Consider the following 21,757-nt stretch of genomic DNA (forward strand, 5'->3'; position numbering starts at 1 on the left):
CCTAATATGTAATGAGTACCTTGTCTGGGCTAGTTAGCTCAACTGGATAGAATGGGTGTTAATGAGGCCAAGGTTGCAGGTTCAATTCCTATCAGGGCCCATTAACTTCAGATGGAGAAAAACTCTGCTCAAGGTCACAGATGGCAGTCCCCATCCCCTCCAGCCAGCCCTGCTAATTCCTGCTTCTGATCACAAGCATGAATGAGCTGCAGAGGCTGTGGGGCTGGCCTGGGGAACCCAAAGCACCAAAGGTGAGTTAGGAACGTCACCCCTGGATACACAGAATAAGGTGAGGCAGTCTACTGGGTGCATGTACCAACTGGGAGGTCAGGGATGTTTACAGCATGGGTAAACCTCTCAGGTAGCTGGTCTTCTCTCAGTTTTGAGAAGAAATAAATAATAATAATAATAATGATGATAGTCAACATTTATAGAGCACAAGAGGATGTGCTAACTCTTTTGATCCTTACAGCAACCTTATGAGGAAGTATTGTTAATACCTCCATTTTATAGATGAGGAAACTGAGTCACAAAGGGATCAAGTGACTTCCACAGGGCCACACAGCCAGCAAGTATCTGAGGTAGGATTTAATCTCAGGCCTTGCCAATTTCAAGTCCAGCACCATCCACTGAACTACCTAGTTGCCTGTGTATACGTATATGTGAAGTATGGTCTTGCAGTCAGGAAGACCTGAGTTCAAATCCTGCCTCTGATACTTTTCAAGCAGGTGCTCTCTCTTCTGTGCTTACAAACACTGTTCTAGAGTAGGCTCTACAATTTTGCCAAGCACTGGCATTGAGCTTACTAGTCAGTTATTTGAAGATTCATCCTGTTTTCCTCTTTCTGAAACCAGTTACCAACAACGATTCTAATATGACAGAAGACCAGGGATGTGATGTCAGGCTAGAACAGTAGCAGGACAACTGAGGGAGAAAATCTAGGCAAATAACCCCTTTCGGCTCTAAACCATTTCAAGCAGCAAGCCGATCCATTAGTACATCAGCCAACCTGGGCTTAGGGTGTCTCCTAACATATTAGCTCTCTGTGCTCCAGACTGACGTTCCTTCACCAAGGACACAGTCCAGGGATGACTGAAGTGGCTTCCTTTCTCCAGCTCTGCTACTTTCTACCTGTGGGATCCTGGGACCTCTCTGGGGCTCAGTTTCTATAAAATTAGGCTCTGAATCTATAATCGCATGACCCCATGGCCCTGGGCAAAATCACTTTGCCTCAAGCAACTCTTGAAGACTCATCTACTCCAACAGATGGCCCCACTAGGGGAGTTCCCCGTCTTACACTGACATACATATAGAAATGTATTTGTTCATAGGTCCGAAGACTTCTGATTAGGGAGAATTTTAGGGACCATCTCCTCCAACTCATTTTATAGATGAGGAAAGGGAGACCTGATCATACTGATAGCAAGGGGCAGAGCCATGATCTGAACCTAAACCATAGGACCACAAATGGAGAAGGGAAGGAGCTCAGATACTGTGATCAATGCGATAACCAGCCATAATTCCCGAGTCTGCTAGAGAGATGATGAGGAACCAATGTGCAGAGTGAGACACACAGTTTTGGTTGGCCCTTGTGGGAATTTGTTTTGCTTAACTATGCATACATGTTTCAAGAGCTCCCCCTTAATAGGGAGGATTAGGAGGAAGAAAAAAATTGATGCTTTTTAATTAACAAAAAGTAAATTAAAAGTTATATTTTAAAAAAGAAAGGGACTCAGAAGCCACCTAGTTCATCATTTTAAGAATGAGGAAACTAAGGCCCAGAGAGGCTAAGTAACTTGTCCAAAGTCACACAGCTATAGACGCAGCAAAGGGAGATTTGAACCCAGGTCCATTAACTCCAAATCCAAGTCCCTTTCCATTGAACCACATTCCTATAAATAAAGAAGTGATGTAAAAGGATTCAGATGACTGGAAAACTATGTGGGCTGAGTGTGGAGAAGAACAAGGGATCCACAGGTAGGTGACATACTGGATAGACCCGAGTTCAAATCCAGCCTGAGATATTTGCTGTATGGTCCTGGATGGGTCACTTATCCTGTCTGCCTCAGTTTCCTCATCTGTAAAATGGGAATAAGAATGGCACCAACCTCCCAGGGTTGTTGTGAGAATCAAAAGCTATAATATTTGTAAAGTGCCTGGCGCATAGTAAGAGCCTAACAAATGCATTTTCCTTCATTCAAAGCTATTTAAGGAGGCATCTGTCTTATATACACAAAAAAGTCTTCTTTATATTTTTTTAAAACATGTTTTATTGTTACACGTATGCCTCCACAGTGGAGTAACAGACACAAAATATGTATTTCATATACATTTAGTATTCATTTATTTATTTATTTTTCTTTTTTGGCTAGGCAATGGGGTTAAGTGACTTGCCTAGGGTCACACAGCTAGTAAATGTTATGTATCTGAGGTGGATTTGAACTCAGGTTCTCCTGAATCCAGGGCCAGTGCTCTATCCACTGCGCCACCTAGCTGCCCCTATATTTAGTATTTAATTATCTATGTATGAGACCACTGTCCTAGGGAGAATATAAGTGTCCTGAGGGTGGTAACTATTTTGTTTTTGAGAATCTAGAGAAGTACCAGGCACTTTAGGGGTATTTAATAAATGCTTGCTGACTTGGACCAAAGGGGACTGTGCTGAGGTGGCCCTAATGGCAGATTGGGTAAGGTGGGTAGTGTAACAAACCTCCTGTTCTAAGATTCCAACAGCTACACCGGGAACAGTCAATTCCCCTGCTGGGAAATCACAGAGGCCAAATGGCCTTCTCTTGGAATCTGACACACAGTATCTTAAGAAGCCAAAAAGTCCCATCCCAAAGTCAGCTGCTGTCCTGCTCTGCCCTTCCTTAAAGCCTTTCTTCTTCTGGCTCCAGCTTCTCTTTCAGGCCACAAGTGGTGATCTTATTGGTCCAAACACGCCATACTCACAGGCTCCCATCTCTGCTTTTGCACAGGCCATCCCCCTGACAGGAATGTTCTCCCTCCGACCACTGCCTCTCAGGATCCCTAGCTTAGCTCAAGTGCCATCTTCTACATAAAGCCTTTCCAGTTCCCTGTTCCACACCCCAGCAGCAGTTAAGTGTATCACCTCCATCTAAAAACTGCCTTGCAATTTGTTTTGTACCTATTTAGCATGTAATTATACATGCATATAATACTCCCCTGATGGAATGTAGGCTCCCTGAGGGCAGGAACTAGTTCCTTTTGTTTTTGTACACCCAGAATCTAATACAGTGGCTATGGCTCCTTGACTGAATGGTCCCCATTATTCCAGTTATGGCTTCCTCCCGAGCCAGGCCCCCACCCCTGGAGGAGATTCTTACTGCAGCCGTCCTCATCGCTGTGGTCCCCACAGTCATTGTCACCATCACATTGCCACTGAGCTGGGATACAGGTACACTCCCCCAAGGCACTCACTGCACATGTGAAGTGGCTTCGGCCACATGCACATTCAGGACTGCTGGCCAGGCCTGGGGAGAGAGAGGAAGAGGGTGAAGGGTAAAGCAAGGGCTCAAGGCATGGAGCTCCTTCTGACCTCCCAAGTCAGCCTCAGACCTAGCACTGCGGTTTCTGGGGCAGGGGGAGGGGCAGGAGAGGCCTCCCCTCACCCGCCACAATTTAAATCACCAGGAAAGTCCCTGCTGACCTCAGGGCCAGCATTTGTCCAAAGTTACTTCTCTCCCGGGCCTTACTCAGTATGTCTTCAAGAACTCAGAGTAAAAAAAGAGCTCAGGGGAATTGTGTCCTATTCTTTTATTTAATAGGTATGGCGTTGCCTTCTTGGGAAGGGGTTAGCAAGTGGAGGGGTGGACTTGTTGGCCACCCATTTCTGCCCCTAAATCTTTACTCTTAATATTGGGTTGGAGAATTTGCCTTAATCTGGGAACAATATAGCCTGAACAGGGGATGTAGAGGAGGGTGAAAAGTGCTGGAATTTCCTGAAGCATGGAAAGGCAACTGGATTAAGAATTATGCCTAGGTTTGGATTCAGGTTTAACCACCCAGGGGATCATGGACATGTTGTTTCAGGGGCCTAGACTAGAGGATACAGGTCCCTTCTAGTCCAAATCCCATGGAATGGGATGGGCAAAGTGCAGTGGAAAGAACTTCGCTTAAAGGAGGTCACAGAAGAACTCTGAAAACTTCATTTTGGTATAAGCATCAGCTATTGTTATAATAATGAGAACGATTACAGATCCTAGATCTAGAACTTGGAGATTGCCTAGTACAAGCCTCTCACTTTACAAATGAGGAGAGGAAGGCTCAGAAAGGCAGGAAGCCAGGTTTAGAGGGCCTGAATTTGAATCCGCACTCTGCCATGTACCACCACTGGAAATTTAGGCAAGTTCAGAGAACCTCTAAGGCCTCAAGTTCGTTTTTCTATAAAATGATCCCAGGACTTAAATGGCCTCTAAGGTCCCTTACAGCTTTAAATCCATGATTCTATTGGACACTGTCAGCTAGAGGGAAAGGCTGCATGAGCCTGATCGGGTCCCTCACCCTCTTGGGCCTCAGTTTCCTCCTCCACAAAATGAGAGGGTTGGGTTGGATGCCCTCCCAGCTCTAGAGCCAGGATCCTAAGATGTGTCAGTGGCCCGAGGGGGCTCCACCCCCTCCTCTTGTGCCAGGATCTCCACGTCCCACCCTGTGGGCCCTGTTCCCCCGCTCAGAACAGGGCACCAAGTCCAAGGGTTCCCACGGCCAGACCAAAAAGGAAGCAGCCTGGAAGTCAGGTACCTGCGGGAGCGAGGGCGGGAGTGGCCCAGCGCCACTTCCAATCCTCAGGCTGGGGGCTGAGGGGGCGGGGGAGGCACTGGGGGAAGAGGCCCCTCCCCCTCCAGCCCCAGCCAGACCCTGCTGGGACAGGCTATTGAGCCGGGAGCGATCCCCCCGGCCAAGTCCCATGACCAGCTGCAGTGCCCCTTCCCCGGCGTGCCCAGCAGGATGCCCTGCGATGGCGTGTGAACGGCTCTGTGCCCCCGCTCCTGCCTGGGCGGGAACAAAGGGGCCTGCCAGGGTCATTCGCCCCCCCCATTCATCTGGTCCCGGTCCCGCCGCCCGCCGGCCCGGCCCCCGCGCAGCAAAGAAACGAGTGTGTGACTGTGAGCGCAGGGGAGGGATGGGGAGGGGCGCTTAGGTTACCCTCCCCGCGGCAGCCCGGCCTGGGAACGGGGGGGGGGGCAGGGGCGTGGCCACTCCTTGGCCCCCTACTCCCGACTCCCCTCCTTCCTTCCCCACTCCCGGCCCTTGCCCCGGGTCTCCAACCAAACATGAGCACGCACTCCTCACCCCCCTGTCCCAAGCTCTTGAGGCTGCTCCCGGCAGGATCCCCAACATACAACAGATGGCCTCCTCTCCTATTTTTATAATATAGTTAAATAGATGACTTGAGTCAGTGGGGCCTAACAGGCCTCAGGGAGGAAGTTCGAGCCCAGAGTCTGACCCACGGCTGTGTGACCGTCTGTCCCTCCGCCTTAGTCCTCATCTCTCCCCCTCCCCTACCCCTACCTCAGAAGCAACAGGCAGAGAGCATGCTGGGGCTGATCTGCATTGCTTGGGGAGGATTTTACCTTCCCGGGTGACCTGCAGCAATGAAGAAATCTCAGGCCCTACAAAAGTCTCCCCTCCCTTTAAATGACCTAGTCAAACACCCCGGGCCAGGCTGGGCATCAGGGGGGTGAAGAGTTTCAGACTCTCTGCCCACCTCCTCCTCCAAGGGTCAAGTCCCCCTGAAGGAGACTGCTGGCAACTTCCAACTCTTTCAAAGCCTTTTCTCCCTATAGGCTCAGATGAGGTGCTCTCTTAAGACTTCTCACACCCCATCGTCCTCTCCCTGCTCCAAGTGTTCCATGCCCTGGCTCTCCCCTTTGCCACCATCACTCTCTGACTACTTTGTATCCTATGGACCACACTGAACTCCCTCCTCCCTCAAGAATGTGCGCCCTTTGAAGAAAAGGGTTCTTCGGTTTTTAATTTTTGTATCCCAAGAGCCCAGGAAGCATGGGGCATGGTGGAAGGAACGAGTTGGCTTTGCAATGCAGGAGACTTGGGTTCAAGAGCTGCCTGTTCACACAGACTGACTCTGACTCAGAGTCCCAGGCAGCTCTCAAAGACTTTGTTCAGTTGCATCTGACTCTTCCCGACTCTTCCTAGACCATTACTATCCATATGGGTTTTCTTAGCAAAGATACTGGAGTGGATTGCTGTTTCCTTCTCCAAGGGATTATGAGGTTAAGTGACTTGCCCAGGGTCACACAGCTTTGAACTAAGGTCTTCCTAACTCCCAGGCCCAGTGATCTATTCATTGAACCACCTAGCTACTGTCTCAAAGACTATAGACTACAAATTGCATAAGAAATCTTGCTATGAATTGGCTTCTACCTTAGACTCACATGCCAAGAATACTCTACACTGATGAAATCACAGGACTAGGCAAACAAAAAAAAAAACCACACTCCAGTGCCATATACATAGTAGGCACTTAATAAATGCTTATTGAGCAGCCTGTCCTTTAGGGGGAATGAGCCTAAAGATGGAGGAAGTATTAGTAGGGGTGGGAGGGGGATGTCTACCACACAACTCTGATTTTGGAGGGGAAAACAGAACATCATTGTGGGTAGGCAGGGTTAGGGCTGAGGGGTCAAAGTAGCCTAGGTGTAACATTGGAAGGGACCTCAGAACTCATCTAATCCAGTTCCCTCATTTTTCAGATGAGGAAACTGAGGCCCAGAGATGAGCAGTGACTTACCCAATGGTCACACACCTAGTAAGTGAGAAAGGCAGGATTTGAATCCACAATTATTTTATAGAAGCAGTAGCTGGGGCAGCTGGGGGGCGCTACAGTGCATAGAGCACTGAGCCTAGAGTCAGGAAGACCTGAGTTCAAATCCAGCCTTAGCTGTGTGACCCTGGGCAAGTCATTTAACCATGTTTGACTCAGTTTCCTCATCTGTAAATTAAGCTAGAGAAGGAAATGGCAAACCACTCCAGTATCTTTCCCAAGAAAACCCCAAAATGGGGTCACAACGAGTCTGAAATGACTGAATGAAGCTGAAGTAACAAGCACCAGGACTGGGAAAGCATGGAGGAGTTAAGGCATACACCAACACCTGGGAAAAGTATGGTTGATGGCAAAGGGCAGCCTTCAGCAGTGTCTGCTAAACCCATCCCTGGGGGTTAGTATTCACAGAGATGAATAACAGACAATAAACCTCAAGGGACTCTGACAGGCAGAGCTGACTTCCTGCCCAAGAGCATTATTGGGAATTCAGAGGCAGGCCTGACCCTTCTCTGGCCGGCATTGGGGGGGGTCAAGCATTCGCAGTAAAAGGCGATGGGGCACACACACAAAGGCAGGGTCTCCATGACAACTTCCGTTTCATCTCTGGGGGTCCCCAACTGCGCAGTCTAAATCTCATTTCTCACTAGCGCTTTGGCCGAGATGATAAAGGGAGAGTTCAAACCCTTTAACTTAAGAGAAGCAATATGGTGCAGGCCAGAGGGCCAGCCTTGGAGTCAGGAAGACCCAGGGGTTCTAGTCCTCCCTCTGACACGTTCATACCAAGCTGTGACAACAGGCAAAGCTCTGAGACTTTACAGACTAGTGGCTACCTGCATCTAAGGAGGGAGTTTCCACACTAGATATCTGAAGAAATCACAGACAAAAAAAAATCACATTCCTCAGAGGAGTGAGTAGTAGAGTGAAACAAGAGGGTGGGTGACTATTTGGATTTTTAAAATTCAACTTAAGATACTCAAATATACTTCTATCTCTGTTATCTTCCCTAGACCAAAAGCCAAGATCCCTCATTTCACAGAATAGTTTTCTATCTCCCCATCCTGATGAGATAATATACATAAAACTGTAAAGTGCTACATAAATGTTAGCTATTACCATTATTATCATGTCATTTGACCAGGGAAACATCTTTTCAACATTGTGTCCACAGAAACTTCCTGAAAAGCAATTCATCAATTCCTTAATAATCCCTCAGTGCTCTATTTTACAGAAAAAGCGCAAGTTTCTCCCTCTTTTCAGCTTCTAGGAAGTAGTAAAGATAAGGCCATACAAGCCCCAGAGCATTTACTGAGTGTCTGCTTTGGCAAAGGCTGAGGCTGGTGTCTCTTCATGCCAATGCTTTAGGGGTTGGTCTAGGAAAATCAAGGCCATCCTTCCCAAGTGCTCTCCATTCCAACTCCACACTTCCTAATCACCTCTCCCCCAGGCTCTACTCCTTTGCTCCCAAGTCACAGCACAAGGAGGCTCTTCCAGCCAATGCTAAGAGCTCCTCATGTGCCCCTGATCCCATCTCCTCCTCTCTCTTCCAGCAATTTGATCCTTTGATCATCTCATTTTCTCTTATTTTCAGCCTCTTCTTATCCAGTGGCCCCTTACCTGCTGCCTTTCAACATGACCAGATCTCTCTCATTCTTAAAAAATAAACAAACAAACCAAAAAACCCCTTCACTTGAGGCTACCATCCCCTCAAATGATCATTCCATATCTCTCCCTTTTCAGAGTCAAATTCTTTTTTTTTTTAAAGCTATTTATATCCTACTTTTTCATCTCCTACTTTCTTCTGCCTAGCAATCTGGCTTTCATTCCTACCATTTCACCAATAATCTCTTTATTTTTAAATCCAATAGCATTTTTTTTAAGTTTTCACTGACCTCTCAGTAGCATGTGACCCTGATGAGTGGCCACTCCCCTTCCTAGCTATCTTTCCTTTACTGGGTTCTCTTAAAACCTTAACTTTTGTCTCCTTTACAGGATCATCACTTGTGTCCCACCCTCTATTCATGAGGGTAGCTGAGGCTCCGTCCTGGGCCTTAGCTGCTTGGTGATCCCATTAGCTCCTAGGAAGTTGTCTATCATCTTTGTGCAGATAACTCCCAAATTTGCATAGTCCAGTTCTCATGTCTTTCCTGAACTCCAGGCCTACATCTCTATCTTTGGATATCTCTCCACTTGGATCTCCCACAAGCATCTCAAACTTAACAGGTCTTATCTTTCTCCTAAACCCATCTTTATGGGCAGCCAGGTGGTGCAGTGGATAGAGTGCCAGGTCTGGAAACAGGAAGTCTCATCTTCCTAAGTTCAAATTTGACCTCAGACACTTACTAGCTGTATGACCCTGAGCAAGTCACTTAACCCTGTTTGCCTCAGTTTCCTCAACTGTAAAATGAGCTGGAGAAGGAGAGGGCAAACCACTGTAGCATCTTGGCCAAGAAAACCCCAAATGGGGTCGCGAAGAGTCAGACATTGCTGAAGTACTACTGAACAACAAAAACTCACCTTTCTTCCTAAAGCCTTGATTTCCACCAAGGTACCACCATCCTTCCCAGTCACACACATCGGCCCCTTCAACGTCATCTTCAATTCTCTTCTCTCTGTCTCTCTTGTGTCTGTCTCTGTCTCTGTCTCTCTCTCTCTCTCTCTCTCTCTCTCCCCCTCTCTCTCTCTCTCTCTTCTCTCTCTCTCTCTCTCTCTCTCTCTCTCTCTCTCTCTCTCCCTCTCTCTCTCTCTCTCTCTCTCTCTCAGCCCTTGTAATGGATTCTACCTCCTCAATATCTCGCACATCCCACTTCCTCTCTTTATTCATACCCTGGTCCAGGCTCTTATCACCTCTTGCCTCTAGCCTCCTTCTTGGTCCTACTTCCTCCAGTTTCTCCATACCAGAACAATCTAAATTGATATCCCTAAAGCACAGGTCCAGCCATATCATTCTACTGCTCACAAAACTTGACTGGTTTGTTTCTGGGATAAAATACAAATGCAGTTTTCTCTGTTTGGTACTGAAACCCTTCAAAATCCAATTCCTGTCTGTCTTCAGGCTGATTACACACTGTTGCTCCTCATAGAATCAGGCCCAGGTGCCATTTCCCTACATGCCATTCCATCCCATACATGACATTAAGGTTAGGAAGCTTGAGCCCCTCCCTTTGCTTACACACAAGATGTGAGATCCATCTCTCACCTCCATCCCTTAGCACCAGGTGTCTCTCCATGCCTGAAATGCTCTCTCTTCTCACCTCCACTTCTTTTTTTTTGTCTGTCTCTCTCTTTTTAAATTTTTATTAATGTATTTTGATTTATCAACAATCACTTCCATATGCTTTTGAGTTTAAAATTTTTCTCCCTTTTCCTCCCCATCACCCTCCCCAAGACCACATACTATCTGATACAGGTGATACATATAAATTCTTACTAAACATATTTTCACATTAGTGATGTTGTAAGTAAGAATTAGAACCAATAGGAGGAACCATCAGAAAGAGGAAACAAAACTCAACAGAAGAGAAAAAAATAGTAAATAGTATGCTTCGATCTGCATTCAAATTCCATAGTTCTTTCTTTGGATGTGGATAGCATTTTCCATCATGAGGCCTTTGGAGGAGTCTTAGATCCTTGTATTGCTGGGTCACTTTCACTTCTTGAAGACCTTAGTTCCCTTCAAGACTCAAGTGCCATGTCTTTCAGGAGGTCTTTGCTGAGTCCCCTAGCTATTAGTGACACCCCTGTCCCCAAATCACTGTACATTATTTTGACTTTATCTTGTATTTACTTATCTGTGGATATGTTGTTTCTCTCTGGTAGAATGTAAGCTTCCTGAGGGCAGGAGTTGTCTCATTTTTGTGTTTTGTCTCCCCATTGCCTAGATCAGTAGCTGGAGTATAGAAGTCTACCTGCTGACATGTTGATTGTTAAAGAAAGAAAAAAATCTGGAGGGTTTAATGGATTGAATGGCCAATATGAGTCAACTGTACAATATGGAAGCCAAAAGGCTAATGTGGATGATCTTAGGCAGCACAAGAAAGGCATGATATCCTGGTCTTTCTTGGGAGGTGATGCTCTGGCTAGCCTCTGTGCTGGTCAGACCACATCTGCAGTATCAGGGTCAGTTCTGGGGTCATGTTTTAGGAAGGATATTGGTAAGCTAGAGGGTGACCAGGATGGTCAAGGGCCAGAATTCATATAAAATTCAGTTGGAGGACCTAGAGACAAGCAGATGGAATCATCCCAGGTAAGTGTCTTCAGGTATTTCAAGGGCCACCATATGGAACAGAGAACTCTTGTTCCACTTACCTCTGGGAGGAAGGAATGAAAGGCAGTATGGTGCTGTGGAAATGAGCAACAGGCTTGGAGTCAACAGGCCCTGAATTCAAATTCTGATTCTGCCACTTACATTGAGTGGCCTTGGGCCAGTCACTTCTCTCTGGGCCTCAGATTTCTCATGGTCACTTGTAAAATGAGGTGTTTAGACTAAATGAACTCTAAGGTCTCTTTAGATCTAAGTCTATGACTCAGTGACGATCATCACATCACCACTTTCCTGAAAAGGAAGGGAGAGAGGAAGTAAGAGACTAAGGGATATTCTCCTCATTTAAAAAAAGTCCTAACGCAGCAATTCGCTGGGAATTTTGGAGCATCCTCCATCTCTTCCCTTATTTACTATAACCTTGACCAGATTCAAGGCTTCCTCCAAACATGTTCGTAATGTAGAAATGTATTCTCCTTTCCTTACCCCCAAGCTCCGCTATGAAAAGAGCTCACACCAGAGGTGTAACAGAGTAACAGGTTATAGGGGGCAAAAATCTTGCGGCAGGCTGAAAGCTCAAAATGTGGCAATAGCTGTGGGTATTGCATTTTAGGAAAGATGTTAACATCTTTAGCATCCAAAAGAGGAGGGTGAGTAACCTGGCGACTATATCATGTGCAAACTGGCTGAAGGAACTAAGGATGTAGAGCCTGGATGAACAAAGACTCAGGAAGAATGCAAAAGCTATCAGTTACTTGGAAGGCCATGGTCAGCCTTGCCTGGAAAGTTCTCCGTTCTCATCTCCCTACCTTCCTTCAAAGTACATGCAAAGCTATTTTTGTGGTGTCTCAGAACTGGAAATCGAGAAGATGCCCATTGACTGGGGAATGGCTAAACAAGCTGTGGTACATGATTGTGATGGAGTATTATTGTGCTCTCAGAAATGACAAGAAGGATGGTTTCAGAAAAACCTGGAAAGGCTTATATGAACTGATGCAAAGTGAAGTGAGGAGAACCAGGACAACAATGTACACAGTAACAGCAACATTGTACAACGAAGAACTGTGACTGACTTAGCTATTCTCAGCAATACAATGATGCAACACAATCCCAAAAGAGTCATGATGAAGCCAGCTATCTGCCTCCAGAGAAAGAACTGATACTGTCTCAATACAGACTGAAGCATGCTATTTTCCTCCTTCCTTCCTTCCTTTCTTTCATTCGAGTCTTCTTGTACAAAATGATTAATATGGAAATGTTTCTCATGTTTGCACATGTACGAACTATACCAGATTGCTTACCATCCTAGGGAGGGGAGAGGGGAGGAAGGGAGGAATAGAATGTGGAACTCAAAACTTTAAAAAATAGTTTAAAAAATTTTTGTTTTAACATGTAATTGGGGAAAAATAAAATATTATTTAAAAAAAAATAAAACAAAGCACAGTACAGGAATCACCTCCTTCGGTGCCCAGTGGTTTTGTATTTATTCTGGGGGATATTCTATATATTCCTGGAATGGTGGAAAGAAAAATTCCAGAATAGTCGAAACTGACTCTGTCACTTACTAGCTTTGTGACCTTGGGCAAGTCATTGAAAGTATATGAGCCTCAGTTTCTTATAAAAGGAGAGGCTTGGCATAGATGATCTCTGAGCTCCTTTCCAACTCTAAATCTATGCTCTTATGATCTGTTTACGCATTATTTCCCTATAGAAGATACGGGTTTAGAGCTAAACAGGACTTTAGACCCACCATCCTTTGACATAGAGAGGACAACTGAGGCTAGAAAGGTTAAGTGAATTGTCCAAGGTCAGGTGGGCAAGGTTTTGCTTTTTTTTTTTTTTTTTGCTTTGTTTTGTTTTTTGGTCTATATAAACCAGAGACTGGAACATAGTGAGTGCTCAAAAAATTGTTGTCGTATGGAACTGAATAACCTTGGGAGGGAGGGAGGTGCCATTATTATGCCCATTTTATGATGAGAAAACTAAGGCTCAGAGAGAATAATTGATTTGCTCATGGTGAGAAAAAAAGCAATTTGTGTCCCAGTTGATTAGTGTCTTCTGAGTTGAGACTCACACTCAGATCTTCCTGATTTCAGGTCTGGGGCTCTATTCCCTACATCAGAAATCAACATGACTTTCCGATCTAACCACTTTCAACCTTCCCTTTGAGCCTGGTAGTTGAAATTCCCTCCCTTACTAAGCTGCCAGAAAGAACAAAAAAATTGGACAGGAGAAGGGGATTCCCCTCCCAGATTTTCTTTTGCCTATGGATATAATTCCTCGGCACCCGCGCTTGGTTTCCACATACCAGTAGCCAATCTTGCAGCTAGCTGTCACTCGGGCTTCATCCATGGTAGCAAGGTAATGGGACTCCCATTCTGTGGGTGGATGCCCTACGGAGAGAAAACTCCACCGGGGGGGCTGGCAGACACAGGAGTTTCTGGGGTTTGGGAGAACCCCCAGCCTTTGCACTCAGCCAACTCGCTTTCTATCCCCTCCCCCACCCTATGTTCAAATCAGGTGTCTTTCCCAGCAGCAGGAGCTGGAATCTCCCTGGCCTTCGCCGATGGAGAAGGGGGGAGGTTCTCCCCCAAAACCTCGGCGGAGCCAGGAGCTCCAAGGTCCCAGCAAACTCCCGGTGATAAATTATAAATTTGTGTGGCTGCCTCTGGGGCCAGATGGGAGGTTTCTCTCCCCCGGTCTTTTGTTTCCGGCTTTGATCCCAGCTCTGATCCCCAGCTCCGCACAGAGGTGAGGGGGGGTGGGGGAAGGAAGTCCCCACTGGCCAAGTTGGGGCTTGCAACAAGTCCCTGCAAGGAGGCCTTCCCGGTTTCCACCTGGGGCTGCCTACCCTGGAACCTCAAAGGTCCCCTTAAGTATGCGGACTTGGGGTGGGGTACAAATGTGCCCCTGGCACGTGTGTGTGTGTGGGGGGGTGCCACTTCCATAGCCCTCGCAGTTATTTTGACAGATGCCCGGTGCAAGGATGGGGATTTCTAAGTGTAAAAGAAAGAATCGAGCTCTTCCCAATGGGTTTCAAAGGTACCCAGGGCAACCGAGGATGTTTACTTTCTCTCAATCAAAAACACAGAAGACCAAGAAAATGGAGTCCAAGCCAGGCAGCGCCAGGAAGCCAGGAAACGGGCGGCGGTGGAGAGGCTGCGGCGGGCGGCTCTTGGTTACGGTCAAGGCCAAAGAAGTCCCCAGCACTGGCCCCCAAGTGAAGGGGAGGAAACAAAGAGATGACCGGGCTGAAATGCAAGGAGCTGGGGGCTTTCTCTGAGGTCATATGATCGCAAATCGCCAGCGGAAAAAGACCCTCTGAAGCCGGAGTCCAACTCCATCAATTTCCCAGCGAGACTCCCAGGGTTTATGTGACCCACCCAAGGGACCCACAGCAGAATGTGTCAGAGGAGGGATCAGCTGGATGATTCCTGGGTGAAGGAGGCTGCCACGGCTCAGGTGACCTCCAAGGGAGACCCAAGATTGAAGCAGAACTGGCCAAGGTAGCCCAGAGCTCTGGGGCCTTGAGTGGGTGGGCAGGTGGTGAAAGACAGAAGCTCCCTCCATCCTAGACTCCTTAGGGATCCTTGCCACACAAGACCCTCTCAAATTCAAGACTTGCTCTCCCAGGAGGTAATTGCAGATTTCAAATTATGGCTCAAATTCACACAGCCTTTTAAGGTTTGCAAAGCATCCTGCAACTAATATCTCACTTGGTCCTCACAACAGCACTGAAGTGGGCTGCTGTTATCCTGTTTTATGGATGAAGAAACTGAGGCTCAGAGTGGTTGTGTTTCCATGCATTATCTCATTTGAGCCTCACAAGAACCTATGAGGTAGGCAGTACTGTTACCATGTTCCCCATTGTACAGATGAAGAAACTGAGGCTCAGGGAAAATACAGGGTTTACCAGGATCCCCCAGTTTGTGAAATTGAAAGCCATCTTCCCACTTCCCCACTCCAAATCCAGTGTTTGATCCCCTAAACAAGGCAGTTTCTCTAAGCAGTTAACCAACAAGCTTCTGTAAAGCTCCTCCTTCAGCAAGGCATGATGTCATGATATACAGACACAACCACTCTGAGCTTCAATTTCTTCATCTGTAAAATGGGGAAAATGGTAACAGTACTGTTGAAAGTTGGGCTGACTCCTTTTAATTCTATTTGTCCTGAGTTTTGCTCCTTAATCAGGGTGAAAAACCCAAATGAAGAATTTTTCTTTCAACAGTAGTACCTTACAGGGTCATTGTGAGCTCAAATGAGATAATGTATGCAGACACAACCACTCCTCTGAACCTCAGTTTCTTCATCTGTCAAAGTGCAAAATGACATGACCCCAACTCAAAGAGCTTCCATTCCAATGGAACAAGTCGACAAACATTTATTACAAATTTACAGCATTCCAGGTGCTGTGCTAAGCCCTGAGCACACATTTATTAAGAAAGGTAAAGACAGATCCTGGGGTCAGGGAGCTCCCAGTCTAATGGGGGAGTCAACATGGGAAGAGCTATGTACGTATAAGATAGAGACAGTCAATTGGAGGCCATGCTGGAGGGAAGGCACTAGCAGTAGGGGGGCACTGGGAAAGGACTCTTACAGGAGATGGGATTTGAGCTGACCCTGGAAGGAAGCCAGGGAAGTCAACAAATGCATAGCTATGAAGATAGTTATTCCCCTAAACTCCCGTTAAGCTTCAGGAAGCCTCTTTTCCAAGAGACCGTAGCACACGGGAAGGAGCTAATGTGATGGAGGCTGGGTTTGGAGTGAGAGGAGGAGATAGAAGAAGCCTTCAGCCACGGCTACGCCTGGGAAACACCGTTCTCAGATCCCAGGGTTCTCTGCCACTCGATGACCCAGAGGCCAATCACTCCACTTTGCACAGTCTCAGTTTCCTCATCTGTGAAATGAAGGAGGCTAAATTAAAGCATCTCTAAAGTCCTTAGAATGAATGAATCAATGAATCAGTGACTCAATGGAGTAAGTGAAGTGAAGTGAATGAATGAATGGAAAAGCAGTTATTAAATCCTTGCCAAGTGCCAAGCACTGTGCTAAGCCCCGGAGATACAAATACAAAAGCATACAGTGCCTGTCTTCCAGGAGCTTGCTTCTGAAGCTAATGATCTACATCCAGATTTCTTTTTTTTTTTTAAAGGAAGGGAGTGGATATAATGTCCCGACTTGGCATCAGGAAAACCCAAGTTGAAATTCTTTCTGGATACTTGCTAGCAGTGAGACTCATTGAAAGTCACTAACCTCTCTGAGCCTTAGTTTGTCTATCTGTTAATAATAACACCTACTTCACCACAGACCTGTTGGGAGTCTCAGAGGAGATAATAATATAGGGAAAGTGCTTACAAATAGTAATATCAATGTCACCTGTCATTTGGTTTTAAGGAGGTCTGAGAGCAGCAACTTCTTTTATTTTTAAAGGGAGGAAAGTGACAAGAGAGGAAGGCTGTGCCAGGAGGCAGAATCTAACCCTGTCTGCACAGAAATTGGAACGGGATACCACAGAACTTTGTGAGGGCTATTTATAGGGCCCCCCTGTGCCCGCCTCGGCCAGCCAGCAGGGCGTCTCTCCTAGAAGACCTCATCCCCTCCTGGGGAGTAGTGGAGCAGGTCTTCTGCTACTGTGAAACCAGATGGCAGCTCAGAGCCACTCAAGGTAAGGTGACGCCCACTTAGCCTCCCGACAGAGCCCTGTCCTGTCAAGGACTGCAGGAAAATGGCCACTGGAACTTTAGAGCCAGAAGGGCCCTTAGGAGTCAAAAGGTCCAACCTGATCCTTTTACAGAAGAGGAGGAGGGAACTGAGACCCAGAGGGCAAGTGACTTGGCCAAGGCTACACTTACATGTATTATGTGATGAAGCATAGGTCCCCAGACTCCAAATCCAGCACTATTTCTTAGCCTAGTCAAATTGGACAAAAGGGTCCATGAAGCTGTCCTGAGATTGGGAAATACACACACACAACCACAGTCAGTACATACGTTGTTGTTTTTCAGTTGTTTCATCCATGTCCGAGTCTGTGACCCCATATGGGATTTTCTTGGCAAAGATACTGGAATGGTTTGCCATTTCCTTCTCCAGAAGTATGTACATAGGATCATTCAATCATAAATTTAGAGCTGGCAGTGATGATAGATGCCACTGAACATAACCCCCTCATTTTACTGATGAGGAAACTGAGGCTGAGATAAGTGACTGACTCACCCAACTCACATCTGAGACTGGATTTGAACAGGCCACCTAGCATTCTCAATACAAGATAATTAGACATCTGGAAGCCAGAGGTAATTTCACATCAGAAGACTAACTGGTTCAAATCTGTTCCTGAAATTCCAAGTGTATACATAATCCTCCGACTTCATTCAGAGAGGAAGACTATCCCCAGCAAGGCTCTCTCTGCTCTTCCCTCCAACTTATCTTCCATTTGCTTTGTAAAACCTTAGCTCTCTAGGTCCTACATGAGGTTCTTCAGATCCTTCCAGTTATTAGCACTGTCCCCTTCTTGAAATTAGATTGTCCCCCATGCTTGGAATGCTCCTCTCCTCCTCCTCCTCACCTCTGCCTCTAAGATCCCCAGCTGTCTTGGAAGCTTCCTCCTCCATGAGGTCTTTCCTGACCCCTACCCCACCTCCCACAAAACTCAGCGTTCTCTCTTTCCTGCTCCTGCAGGCACAATGTTTTTACTTCATAGCTTTTTGTGCATTAACTTATCTGTGCACATGTTCTTTTCCCCCAATAGAATGGGAACCCCTTGAAGGCAGGGACCACTTCATTTTCCTCTTTGACTCATCAGCACCTGGCACAGACACAGATGCCATATGTGGAGGGGGCTTACACATTAACTCCAGTAAAAGGTCCACAGACCCTGAAATTCCAGAAGCTTGGGGCAGCAGAGATTCATTCATTATGCCCCGTGGTCTCAAACCACACCCTGTCTTCGTTAATCGCCTGTACCTCTTGGTCACTTTGCTAGCTCTGAGGCTGTTCATTTCAGAAAGTCCAGAAGTTTGGCACAGTGGGGCCCTCACATCCGGCCCTGGTGCACCTATCACCTCTGTTCCCATGTGCCAAGCTCAAGCTTGTCACCCGATATCCAAGAGGACATAGAAGAGGAAAGACAAATTTAGCACCAGGCCAATCTTCTTTCAGAAACCCATGAAAGCAGATGACCCAATTGCTCAAGCAATCCCACACTGAGTTAGACAGGTACAGGAGCAGTCTCCAACTCTAGGAGGTTGCTGAAGTCTCCACCCACTGGGGGCAGCCGATCTACACGTGCCCAAGCCCTCTCCTGGGCTCACTGACCTGTCTCCAAGAAAGCTCCAATGGCCCTTTGCCAAAGAATTATAATACCAACAAACACCTACCTAGTGCTTCCACATTTACAAACATCTCTCTTTATGTATGTACATAGCTTTTACTCCTGGACCCACTCTACAAACTCCTCCTAATCCTCACCTGTAGCCTGGCCACCTTGGAGAATCCTAAGCCCCGAAGCCCTTCTGTCCTAGGATCTTTGCCAGGAAAATCCCATGGACAGTATTGATGTGCTATGGTCCAACAATCCTTTGGTATAGGTTTTATCATCCCCATTTCTCTGATGAGGAAACTGAAGCTGAGAGAGGTTAATTGACTTGCTCAGGGTCACACAGGCTTTACAGGTTGAAGGGGAATTGGAACCTGGGTCTTCATGATTCCCAGGCCCAGAAATCTATGCATCATACCAGGTGCTATCCAGCAAGCCCAAGGCAGAATGCTCTCCATCACAGTAGGTGCGTACTGAATGCTTGATGAATTGAGTTAAATAGTGGCCCCTAGGCCAAGCAGGCTTGGCCCATCTACCTCAGGAACACAGCAAGCCCAATGCAAACAACCAATGCTACCTCCCCTCAAAATTCAATTTGGGGAACTGAAATGGAAGTTCATGCCAACCTCAGTTTTTTTAACCCTAGGCCCAGCTGCAGTGAGGGGCCTCACACATAGTAAGTGCTTAAGGCACTAAGTGTGAGCGTCCTCAGCTTTCTCCTCTGTAAAATGAGGCCTCTAAAGTTCCCTGCAGATTTAAATCTGTGCCCCAAATGCCAGGGCCATTCCTGCTCCTATCTCACCGACACAGAGGGAGACTATCTCCTCCTGTCTGGCTTCTAGAGGCCTTCAGCTCCCTCCCGCCCTCCTGGGGTCATTGATTTCCCTTGATCTCTTGGGCACTTGCTCGGGGAATAGGCAGGAAAGTCTCTTCTCCTCCCCTCTGAGCCCAGTACAGCTGTCCCTTTAAGGGGCCCGGCTGGTGGGATGAGCAGCTACATTCCTCCCCGGGTAGGGCTGCTGTCCCAACACGCCAGAGAGGCTACAAATAACCTGCCAGCAGAAAGCCCGGGAGGGGGAGAGCACAGCACAGGGAGAACCGGGAATCCGCCAGGCTACTCACTCCTCCTCCGGCCGGGAGAGGCACAGAGCCCGGGAGGCCGAGAGGGAGCGGGGGAGAAGCAAGGAGCCATTGAACAAAAACAAAAACAAAGCTTCATCATCTAAACAGGAGCGCACAGAGGGCTCCTCTAGCTGGGGTTGGGATTACTGAAGGCGAGCAGAGCACCCAGAGCTCTCCCACAACCTGTGAGGGGAAGCCACGCAGCCTCCGGGACTTGGGACACACGGACCCCTACTCTGAAGGACAGGGGGTCAGTGGGTACTGGAGCACAAACCTTTCCTGGATCACCAAACTGATTGGGGATTTGGGGGGGTCGGTATGCAGTTCAGGGAAGGAGCTCAAAGTTGTCCAGGCGGCTGCTGAGCCCCGGGATGCATCCACTCCCCCCATGCTGCCCAGCCCAAGCGGAAAGGCCATTCTACTCAAGCCTCACCCGGCAGACGCTTCGCTTGCAGGCCCCCAAACAAGTTATTAATATGGAGCAGATGAAGCAACAGATCCCCTCCCACCATGTCTGTCTCCTCGCATGGGCCAGGGGTTCTCGGAGCTGAGGGAACGGGGGAGGGGGGGCTGGCAGCTGCAGTTTAAGGGACTGAGATGGAGACTTTCTCCCTATCTCGCTGCACGATTCCGCCTCCCCCACCCCCCTTCCCGATTCCCCCTAGCGATCTAGGGCAGGAAGCCCATTGGTAGCATCCAGCAGAGGGAACCCCAAACAACGCCAACCCAGAGGGAGATGCAGCCGCCAAGAAGCACAGCCCAGGGACCCTCCTGGAAGGGGAGGTTGGAAGGCTAGGATGGCTTGTTCCTTGCCCTCTCTAACTCTCCTAACAAAGTATTCGGAATCTCCTTTGGATCCCACCGAGCTCCCCTTCCCAACCCACCAGCTCTCCCTAAATTCTGGAAGGGAATTCTGGTTCGGGAACATCCCCGCCCTCCCTCCCCTTTCCTTTACGCACATTCCCCGGGACCACAGACACTGAGATCTTCTAACAAGTGGAGATTGAAGCAGACCCCTGGCTCTTTCAAAGAGTAGAAGTAGGAAAGGCGAGTCGGAGGTGTCCACCCGCAACCATGCCACACTAATAGTCAGGGGAGGTTTGGGGACACTCAATCCCAGTCCCGAGCTTCAAGCCCCTGCAGGAATCCTACTGGGGTGCTCTCCAAGATGTATGCGGAGGCTGGTGCAGGAGTCTTTGGGGTTTTGGGGTTCCAGTGCAGTGGGGGGATTCTTGGGGATCCAAGTCCGTGTGTGTGTGTGTGTGTGTGTGTGTGTGTGTGTGTGTGTGTGTGTGTGTGTGTGTGTGTGTTGGGAGGAATCTGGCTCCCAGTGGAAGAGGATCCAAGTCGTAGTGTGGTGGGGAATCCAGATCTCAATGTGAGGGGACCTTCGGAGATCTCGCCCCCACAGCATGGGATCTCGGGGATCAGGCCCCAGTCCTGGCCCATCTCGCTCTACTTCGGTTCCCGAAGCGCTCGGGGACTGAGGGACAAACTTTTCCCGATCGGGGCTGGGACGCCCGCTTACCGTGTGCGCGGAGCAGGGCGCCGAACAGCAGCAGCAGCAGCAACAGCAGCGAGCTCCCCGGCCGCCTCATGGTGCCCCGGCCGCCGCCGCCGCTGGTGCGGGCGGGGCGAGGAACTTGGGACAGGGTGTCCGGTGGGGAACGGGCCCCCGGCCGCCGCGGCACTGCCTCGCTGGGCTCGGCAGGCTAAGCGGCGCGGCGCTGCCGGCGGCTCCGCGCAGCGGCGGGCGCGTCCCGCGAGCTAGTGGAGAGCGAGCGAATGCCCCGGGCTCCCTCCGGCCGCTGCTCCCTCCTGCGCCTCCGGAGCCGAAGCTGTGGCGGAGCCAAGCAGCCCCACCAGGGGACCGGGAGGGGGGGGTGTCCCGGGCCCGGCCGCCCCGCCCCCGCCGCCGCCGCCGCCGCCGCCGCCGCAGCCCCTGCAGCAGCAGCCACCGCCTCGGCCCGCCCCCCGCGCCCGGCCCGGCCCCTTCCCGCCCTCGGCCCCCGCCCCCAGCTCCCCGACTCCACCCGCCGGGCCCCGCGCCCACCACCCCCAGCCCCCAGCCCTGGGTGGCTGCCCCGCGCCTCTTCCCACACACCCCAACCTCGCGCCCCCGGCCGGGGCAGGGGCTCCCCTAGGCCCGCCCCTGAGGGGCAGCCTCCCGAATCCGCTGCGCTCCCCATGGACGGTTCCCCCTCCCCAGAATGACTCCTGGCTCCTCTGGACTTCTTCAGAGCCCCGGGGCTGTGAC

The 21,757-nt window shown here is 48.8% G+C and overlaps 1 protein-coding gene across 3 annotated transcripts in view; it reads right to left on the reverse strand.

Annotated features, from left to right (window-relative positions):
- LRP4 (LDL receptor related protein 4) overlaps nucleotides 1–21,400 on the reverse strand; it is a 63,296-nt gene extending 41,896 nt beyond the window's left edge. For 2 of the 3 annotated variants that reach the window (XM_021009813.2, XM_021009812.2), the window contains exons 1-2: nucleotides 21,029–21,399; nucleotides 3,348–3,494 (exon numbers count right to left, since the gene is read on the reverse strand). In XM_021009813.2, the coding sequence (XP_020865472.1) occupies nucleotides 3,348–3,494; nucleotides 21,029–21,098 (217 nt within the window). In that variant the 5' untranslated portion in view covers nucleotides 21,099–21,399. Of the gene's footprint in view, nucleotides 1–3,347; nucleotides 3,495–21,028 lie in introns of all 3 variants that reach the window. The other variant, XM_021009814.2, reaches the window with a different exon arrangement.
- Between the last annotated feature and the right edge of the window lie 357 nt (nucleotides 21,401–21,757).

The sequence above is a fragment of the Phascolarctos cinereus genome, unplaced genomic scaffold, assembly GCF_003287225.1.
Source record: "Phascolarctos cinereus isolate Bilbo 61053 unplaced genomic scaffold, phaCin_HiC Scaffold_9;HRSCAF=440, whole genome shotgun sequence".
NCBI lineage: Eukaryota > Metazoa > Chordata > Mammalia > Diprotodontia > Phascolarctidae > Phascolarctos > Phascolarctos cinereus.